At 45.3% G+C, this 10,000-nt stretch overlaps 1 protein-coding gene across 1 annotated transcript in view; it reads right to left on the reverse strand.

Annotated features, from left to right (window-relative positions):
* The window catches only part of snx19b (sorting nexin 19b), a gene marked incomplete at both ends in the record, with an annotated part of 46,661 nt that extends 40,630 nt beyond the window's left edge, over positions 1 to 6,031 (reverse strand). Inside the window, 5 exons of the mRNA XM_080549085.1 lie at positions 138 to 238; positions 805 to 943; positions 3,493 to 4,818; positions 5,301 to 5,502; positions 5,847 to 6,031. Coding sequence (XP_080405211.1) covers positions 138 to 238; positions 805 to 943; positions 3,493 to 4,818; positions 5,301 to 5,502; positions 5,847 to 6,031 — 1,953 coding nt within the window. The remainder of the gene's footprint in view (positions 1 to 137; positions 239 to 804; positions 944 to 3,492; positions 4,819 to 5,300; positions 5,503 to 5,846) is intronic.
* Positions 6,032 to 10,000: the final 3,969 nt, after the last annotated feature.

Consider the following 10,000-nt stretch of genomic DNA (forward strand, 5'->3'; position numbering starts at 1 on the left):
TTCTAAACGGAGATAGAACCATATCATTCTAAACGGAGATAGAACCTTATCATTCTAAACGGAGATAGAACCTTATCATTCTAAGCTCACGACTTCTTCTTTTGTTTCTTCTCTGTATGTTAAGATAAAGCACCAACCTTCAGGAAGGTCTCCAGCAGGCCTTTCCTGGCCTCCACCTTGTCACTGTCCATGTTCCCAAACGGCAGCTCAGGAAAAAATGTTTTGGGTCCTTTCACATCTAGACCGTGTTAGTACGTAGATTAGTTCAGACTGTAGGAAGCTGTACATCTCTAGTTTCACATCACACATGCATGTTAAACCTATGGTAGTAATTACATTAAAGGGGCAATCTGGGATATATACGGTTGTTTTTACTATGTAAACAATGTCATTGTATTGTAAATTGAATGTCTTGGATGTCTTGCTAATTTAAGTGAGAGTTAGAGTTTCTGGTTTGGACCCAGTGAGAGTTTCTGGTTTGGACGCGGAAATTGCTAAACGTCACGTTTGACGTCAGACTTAACAACCGAATAGTTTTGATCGGGCCTGAAGATGCAAGTCCAACCCGGCCCAGGTCTGGTGAGATGAGACCCAAGCCCAGCTCAATCTCTACATCACAGAAATGGTATTAGCCCCAGCCTTACATCACAGATATTGTATTAGCCCCAGCCCCCCAAAAATCCAGAATTCTACCATATTCCCATTGTGCACAACAGCTAAATAATACAATAAAATATAATAAAATAATAATAAAATAATAATTTTAAAAAAACATTTCAGTTTTAAAAATGTCAGCTGACTTACGTTTGATGATTTTTCGCAGCTCTGGTTTCTTCTCCAGGCGGGTCTGCAGGTTGAGGAACTCGCTGTAGCGTCGGTTGACCATGTGGTACGCTACGGGCTGGACCGACCCGGGGGTGTCACAGTCCATCGCCGTCTCGTACTGAAACAACACCCAGGCATTCACACAGTCACTACTGCAACAACACCCAGGCATTCACACAGTCACTACTGCAACAACACCCAGGCATTCACACAGTCACTACTGCAACAACACCCAGGCATTCACAGAGTCACTACTGCAACACCACCCAGGCATTCACAGAGTCTCGTACTGCAACAACACCCAGGCATTCACAGAGTCACTACTGCAACAACACCCAGGCATTCACACAGTCACTACTGCAACAACACCCAGGCATTCACAGAGTCACTACTGCAACAACACCCAGGCATTCACACAGTCACTACTGCAACAACACCCAGGCATTCACAGAGTCACTACTGCAACAACACCCAGGCATTCACACAGTCACTACTGCAACAACACCCAGGCATTCACACAGTCACTACTGCAACAACACCCAGGCATTCACAGAGTCACTACTGCAACACCACCCAGGCATTCACACAGTCACTACTGCAACACCACCCAGGCATTCACAGAGTCACTACTGCAACAACACCCAGGCATTCACTCAGTCACACTACTGCAACAACACCCAGGCATTCACACAGTCACTACTGCAGCAACACCCAGGCATTCACACAGTCACTACTGCAACACCACCCAGGCATTCACACAGTCACTACTGCAACAACACCCAGGCATTCACACAGTCACTACTGCAACAACACCCAGGCATTCACAGAGTCACTACTGCAACAACACCCAGGCATTCACAGAGTCACTACTGCAACACCACCCAGGCATTCACACAGTCACTACTGCAGCAACACCCAGGCATTCACACAGAGTCACTACTGCAACAACACCCAGGCATTCACACAGTCACTACTGCAACAACACCCAGGCATTCACAGAGTCACTACTGCAACAACACCCAGGCATTCACAGAGTCACTACTGCAACAACACCCAGGCATTCACACAGTCACTACTGCAACAACACCCAGGCATTCACACAGTCACTACTGCAACAACACCCAGGCATTCACACAGTCACTACTGCAACACCACCCAGGCATTCACAGAGTCACTACTGCAACAACACCCAGGCATTCACACAGTCACTACTGCAACAACACCCAGGCATTCACACAGTCACTACTGCAACAACACCCAGGCATTCACAGAGTCACTACTGCAACAACACCCAGGCATTCACACAGTCACTACTGCAACAACACCCAGGCATTCACACAGTCACTACTGCAGCAACACCCAGGCATTCACACAGTCACTACTGCAACAACACCCAGGCATTCACACAGTCACTACTGCAACAACACCCAGGCATTCACACAGTCACTCGGTTACATTAAAAGGGCGGGGGCGGCTGTGGCGCAGGAGGTAGAGCCGCCGTCTAATGATCGCAAGGTTGGCAGATCGGCGGTTCGAGCCCCGGCTGGCCACATGTCGAAGTGTCCTTGGGCAAGACAACTCCCAGTGAGCGGGCCGGCGCCTTGCATGGTAGCTTGCTGGCATTGGTGTGTGAATGTGTGTGTGAATGGGTGAATGAGAGGCCGTTGTAAAGCGCTTTGGATAAAGGAGCTATATAAGTGCAGTCTGTTTACCATTAACAGGACACACCGTCTCGTACTGAAACACACAACTACAGTTAGATTTCATCCATTTGTAACATCACACTGTTTTCCAGAACCATACCGGTATTGAAAACGGCTATTTTCTACGTTCCAATGACATCATAAGGGGTATTTCCTTAGGACCTTTTCTCATATCTCTGACTACATAGAACATAGAAAAACAAAATGTTCACATATGTAACACTGGTATGGTGGTGGAGATAATGAATGTGATATTAAAATTGGGTGAATCGTCCCTTTGACATTATCTGTGTGCCCTCCTGTGTTTCTCATAACCTCAACGTCCTGAATCTGAATCTCACACTTAGTGCACAGTGAGTAACAAGAAGCCAGTGAGTGAACATACTCTCTAGGTGCCTGTTTCACTGGGGACGTATGTTTTTATAACTACAGCATGAGACAGTGTATTGTAATTGTTAAAGACAGTAACACAGACAGTGCGTGAGCTTAGAATGATAAGGTTCTATCTCCGTTTAGAATGATAAGGTTCTATCTCTGTTTAGAATGATAAGGTTCTATCTCAGTTTAGAATGATACGGTTCTATCTCCGTTTAGAATGATAAGGTTCTATCTCCGTTTAGAATGATACGGTTCTATCTCCGTTTAGAATTATAAGGTTCTATCTCCGTTTAGAATGATAAGGTTCTATCTCCGTTTAGAATGATAAGGTTCTATCTCCGTTTAGGGCAGTTCAGAGATATTGAGCGTCAAAGTTTTTACATTCCATTATGTTCTGTGAGATGGAACCTTTGTATTTTATTAATTTCAAACCAAAAAATGTCAACATTTTAAAAATAACACCACACAGGCATTAATAAACACCTAATGGATCAGATTATGTAAAAAAACTACATTTTGACCAAAAATGGAGATAGAACCGTATAATTCTAACGTCACGAGTGTACAAGGACTGACTGAGCCTCACCTTAACAGTGTAGAGAGTATAGGGGTGTGAGCCAGTGCCTCTGTGCTCCTTGGCGGTGATGGTTCCGGGGATACGGAGGTTCTGGATGATGACCGGTCCCTCTGGGCTGCTGAGGGGTTCGAAGCTGAACGTGGGCAGAGGGGAAGGGGTCAGCAGAGGACCTCCTGCCATGGCCACTCCCAACAAGCCCAGCTCACTGGGGACACACACCCCAGACCCACTGGGGACACACACCCCAGACCCACTGGGGACACACACCCCAGACCGCAGCTCTCTCTCTGGGTCATCAGCACCCTCCCTCTCCAGGTCCAGGAGGCTGCTGTAACTGGAGGAAGCTTCCTTTGTGGCTCCCAGCGTGTGTCCTGAAGTACCAGGGTTATTGATCTCTGATTGGCCAGACGGGTGGTAAACCTGCGAGTCATCCTCCACCTCCAGGTCCAAGACGCTGTCCGTGGGCGTGGCGCACTCCCTAAGCCTGTCTGACAGGGCCTCGTCCGTGCCGATCAGAAGCAGCGACTCCATGGAGCCTCGCTTGTAGTCGGTCAGCGGGGAGTCCAGGTCCGAGTCCGTCTCCTGGTAGAACGGGTTGGACTTGCCGGGCCTCAGGAAGTCCATGGGGCAGACCGGGATGTACGGTCCTATACAAGCCTGTCTAGGCTCCTCCTCTTCCTCGTTGCTCTGCGGGCCGAACAACAACTCGTCCGAGTCGATTATGTCATAGGCGGATATCTCGGCTGGTGTCGAAACCTCTGTGTCGTCGGGTGTTTCTGACTGGATCTTTAACATGAGAAAGCTGCTACTGCTGAGGACCTCTGTAGATGTACCCGGTTGTGGCTCCTCCTCCTGTACAACGAGCAGTGGCAGAGGTGGAAGTGGAGGTGTGGTCGTCGTCGACACGTCTGGTTCAGAGTCAGACGCCCTCGTGGCTGAGTCCTGTGTACCGGACTTGGGGCAGCAGACCTCCACGATCAGCATGTTTAACCAGTCTGGGTCAGACAGTTTAGTGATGAGCGGGAGAAGGACGTTGCAGGTGATGAGCTCGCCGACCACAAACCTCCCCGTCCGCGTCTCCAGGTGGGGCGATGGGACGAGGACGTGCAGGAGCAGGTCGACGATGGCCCTGGCGTAGTTCACCTCCATGGCAGAACTCTTCATGGAAGGGTGAGGAGAGCAGACCCCGGAGTACGCCTCCCACAGGCTCACTTTGGCGCTGCGGTCCGGCTGCTCCTCCGGCTGCTCCTCCATGATCCCCTTCGCTGCCTGGTAGCTCTGCAGGTGAAGGCCGGACAGGTCCAACAACCTTTGGGTCAACACCCTCCGGTCCACCTGTAGGGAAAGGTGTGAAATGCTGTGAAGTCGTCATCGTGTCTCATCAGTCGTCATTCCACTGCAAAGAAGACTACACCAAATGTACCTTCAGTCATATCAGTGATGAAGTCAAAGAAGAAGAGTGTAAGAAATGTAAGAATGCACTTGTATACAAGTCGTGAGCTTAGAACGATGAGGTTCTATCTCTGTTTAGAATGATAAGGTTCTATCTCCGTTTAGGGCAGTTCAGAGATATTGAGCGTCAAAGTTTTTACATTCCGTTATGTTTGGTGAGATGGAACCTTTGTATTTTATGAATTACTAACTAAAAAATGTCAACATTTAAAAAAATAACACCACACAGGCATTAATAAACACCTAATGGATCAGATTATGTAAAAAAACTAAATCTTGACAAAAATGGAGATAGAACCTTATAATTCTAACGTCACAAAGTATTAAAATGGAGTCCTCCTAGCCCTAATCTAGTGAAGTCTTACCTTAGTGGCCCGGCTTTTGAGCTCCATGGCCATAGAGTACATGGCGTCCTGCACCTCCGTCTCAAACTCCATGTTCGTGGAGATGGTGCTGTGCCAGGAGGACACGAAGTCCCGGATGATCTTACACACGGTGCTCTGGATCTCCTGGTCCAGCTGCAGCTCGCTGTCCGCTGTAGGCCACACCCTCTCCAGAGTGACAAACCTGAGGGAACCAATCAGGTTACATGTATATGTTACGGTACATGTGGGAAAACTAGGGTTAGGGTTAGGTGCTATGTCGACTTGGTACATGCTGGCATGTCTAACCCTAACCCTAACCCTAACCCTAACCTTAACCCTAATCGTAGCACCCTAGCACCTAACCCTAACCATAGTTTTCCCACATGCACCATACACTTGATACAACAAATAGGGCTTAGCTAATAAGCTATTCTGATTCTAGGTATTAGTCAGAATCAACAAACCTATTGTGGGTAAACAACACACACGTGCAGGCACGCACACACACACACTACCACCACCACTACTACTACTACTACTACTAACCTCTCCAGGTGGAGGACGCTGTTGGACTCCAGCACGGCCTGCGAGCCCAGCCAGCCTCCCAACACCACCAGGAGGCTGGTGAAGACACACAGCAGCCAGATGTTGACCAGGAGGTGGAACAGCACCAGCCAGGCGAGCAGAGCTCCCAAGCCCAGGAGGCTCCGCTGGCCCAGAACCTCCGACATGATGATCCACGGAGTGCGGCTGCGCAGTGTGTCAAACTGGGACATCATGGCTCTTCTTCGTATGCAACAACACCTACGTTACAATACAGCAAAGCAAAGGAAATATTTCACAATATACTCATACTGTATAGTAAGTAAGTAGGTAGTTTGGTAGCTGACTGTTAAGAATCTGAGTGGTGTTAGATAACTAACTAGCTCGTGCCGGTGTCAGGAGAAAAGAGAGCAATCAATCAGGTCTTTGTGATCATTTAAATGTCTCTGTTGTCTAGCCAACGTCAAGCTTCTTCAAGTAGAGAAACTGGTTTCATGATTGTGTGCTTACAACAGGAAATCAGTTTCTATAGTTTGCTCTAGACAGTCAGTTTACTGTTGTGAGTTTTAAATCTTAAATGTAGAAAAATGTCTTATTGCATATAATAATTTTCTCTTACACCGGACTAGAAAATAATGACATCAATGCATTATTTTGCAATTAGCTGATGCATGGTATATACAGGAATCTGGAGGTTAATTTGAAAGTGACAGTTGGATCTAAGTGACAGTTGGATCTAAGTGACAGTTGACACTAGAACAGCCGTGTCTATGTTACCTACTCAGGGTATATACAGGAATCTGGAGGTTAATTTCAATACCTTTCTAAGACCTTGTCAATACTTTTCCAGACCTCACCGCCACTTGGAGCTGTAACCGTTTACATCAGTGACACCTTTAACTTAACAGCTTTAGTTTGCAATAGACTAGACCACTATCATACAACACAATTTCACAAACTTTTACTAAAGGTTTTTAGGACTCAAACTCTTTGGGCAGAGGGTAACCCTAACCCTAACCCTCTAATTCAGAAAAATACCTACAAAACTCAAGACCTCATAAAATCGTGATAAGACTTTTTAATACTTATTAAGGGTCTTGATTTCCCCAAAATTGATTTATCAACTTTTAATACTTTTCAAGACACCGCGGATACCCTGTTTAAATGATATGATGGGTTCTGTTGTTGCTGCTATGGTGATGAGGGCTAGCTACCGTTAGCTAGACTCAGACAGCTTTACAACTTTACACAACCTTCCTTCTCATTTAATAACACAGTATAGAGTTACATTATCGTTATTCATCTAGCTAGGATGTTTAGGGAAAATACTACTCACGAAAAACGCGATGGCTGCGATCATCATAACTGTCTCAGGACAGAGAACATCGCAGCAGTCTGGATCAGGAGAACCTAGAAAGTGTTGCTCGGTTTGTTTACTTCCTGGGTGATGACGTACGATGACGTATGCGCTTTTTTTGACAGCTATCGAAAGGGACGCGCTGCTGGCAGGGTTGCCAGATGGGGCTGCTGGCAGGGTTGCCAGATGGGGCGGGTTACCGCCGAATGGGATACTTTTTTTTTTTTTTTTTTAAACTCACATTAAAAACTCACATTATTACACCAAACAAAATAAGTGTCTGTCCTGATTTTATTTTTTATTTTTTTATTTTACCCCCCCCCCCCATCCGAATGGGATACTTTTGATCACACTGTATGGGCCGGATAAATTTGCATTTAGGCGGTATCAAAATGTCAGTGAAGCCTGAAAGTTACAAAATGAGTGAAGTTAAAACACACACCCTAGTAGCTACATACAATGTGCAGGTTTTTATTTTTATTTTACAAACATAATTGGCAACAGTCAGACATACAGTTTAGGGGCAGGAGATGGGTAATTCGCGGTTTTGTGACAATAATATTGTATATGTATTTGTTTATATATGGTATGGGCTGGTTTTGGTGGATTGAGCCTTTTTTTAGTCTGTGGTTCTAATATGTATTTCGTAGTCACCAGCTCATTACGAAAACGGCATGCTCCAGCATTATTAACTACTACATATTTTACATATTTTGTTGACATATTCAATGTAATTATTTAATATTTACTCATGATATACGTTTACAACTAATAAAAACAGCTGGTTTGCCAGCATTTACTTAATGTTCCAAGGTCAGTCTAGAAATTGAAGTTGAAGAGAGTTTTCCAGCAAGACAATGACCCGAAGCATTGGTCATAGATAGAGTTTTAGGTTTTTAGATAGATGGAGAATAGAATGTTAGATAGATGGAGAATATCTTAAAGGAGGAACAGAGATATTCTCCTCCAGTCTATTTTCAGCTGAAGCAAGTGGAGGATGGAGGAGAGAACACAAAGAATCAACAATTGAGAAAGGACCCTTTTCCTTTTCATGGCTTTTCTGCAAGTGAACCAAGGGAAGGGAATTTACTGAATCAAACTTTTCTTTCGAATTGGAAAGAAGTATAAAATAAGCTATATCTTAATCACTGGCGGACTCATCCCTTTTAAGTGGAATAGTGCCCTATTGGTGCCCCTCCAATGGTCTAAACCTGACCATGTGCACTGATGGGGTCCCATGTTGTGCAGTAGGTGCCCTTTCTTTCTTTTCGCCCCCCCTGCCCTTCAAACAGCCTGAGTCCGCCACTGATCTTAAGATATAAACTGAGCATAAGCTCAGCTTCTCTTATGAATAGAAATGCTAGATGGTAGCACTGATGGCCTCCTTTCCTTTCCTTTCTTTTCCTGTGTGCGTCATTGTTAAAGTGACTGCCCTTCTCTTTTATCTCTGGTGTTTATTACCTGGTTATATTGACAAAGGGAGCCTGTTGGGTGGAGGTGGTGGTGCTTGTGCTGCTTCTGACTCAGACAGTGTTGGATGACATCAATACCTGCCCTGGGGTTCCCCACTTCCTCTTTTAGAGAATCATGTCAAGACAGGCTAGACCCCCCCCCCACAGTGCATGTTTGTGGCACAATTTGAGGATGTCAAACATCACTGTGTCACATAATGAGTCAATAAAAAATAAAACATCCACATTGGATTTGCTATGAAGACCATTGAAGGAATTCAATGATTCGAAGTGCATTACTCCCATAATTGGTTCAAGCATCAGTGCATGATTTCAATGTCTCCCATTCCAAAATTGTGTGATGACTATTGAACTAGAACATTTCCAGAAGAAACTTTGTGGGCTTGCAAGTCTTATTTTGGTAAGTAGTTTAAAGATGGTTTGGAAGATAGAGAGAGAGAGAGAGAGTGAGAGAGAGAGAGAGAGAGAGAGAGAGAGAGAGAGAGGCAGGCAGGCAGGCAGGCAGACAGATAGATAGATAGATAGATAGATAGATAGATAGATAGATAGATAGATAAATGGATGGATGGAAGAATTGACAGATGATAGATCTTGATGATAATAGTCTATCTAGAAGATAGATAAGTACGAGCAATAACAATATGCTGAAGCAAGCTCACCAATTACATCATTGTTGTGACAAAGAATACCATATACCATCTTTATTTTTTATTTTATTTTATCTTAATGACTAGTGGGTTCTCTTTCTGTAGTGAAGTAGGCCTTCTTTCTCCAAACGGGTCCATAACCCTGGATTACCCCATAGCCATAGGTGCCATCAGTGAAAATAATTCCCAGGAATAGTGCTAGTTTGGGCAATTTGGAGTGCAGCTTTAAGAGCACATAGTTCAGCCACCTGAGCCCCACCCATAGAGCTCGGGCCTGCAGAGACAGAGTTGCCAGACCCCCCCCTTACGACCACCCACCAGCCAATGTAACATGTTCCATCTTCATAGAAGCCATGCTGCCATCTGTACACCAATCCAAACACGGTGCCTCCAAAGGATCAGTTCCAATAACATGGCGCTTGTCAGTAAGAATGCTCTCAGAACAGAACAGTCATGTGGAGTTCCGGAGTCACACATAAGTGACACTGGGTTGGTTCTATTGTCTGCAACAGTGGCTGTTTGAAGGACAGGGGCGAAAAGAAAAAAAGGGCACCTACTGCACAACATGGGACCCCATCAGTGCACATGATCAAGTTTAGACCATTGGAGGGGCACCAATAGGGCACGTCCTCTCATTTTTGCCACTCAAAAGGGCATTTTTGCCACTCAAAAGGGCACTTA

Source organism: Nansenia antarctica (assembly GCF_963989245.1).
Source record: "Nansenia antarctica genome assembly, chromosome: 19".
Taxonomy (NCBI): domain Eukaryota; kingdom Metazoa; phylum Chordata; class Actinopteri; order Argentiniformes; family Microstomatidae; genus Nansenia; species Nansenia antarctica.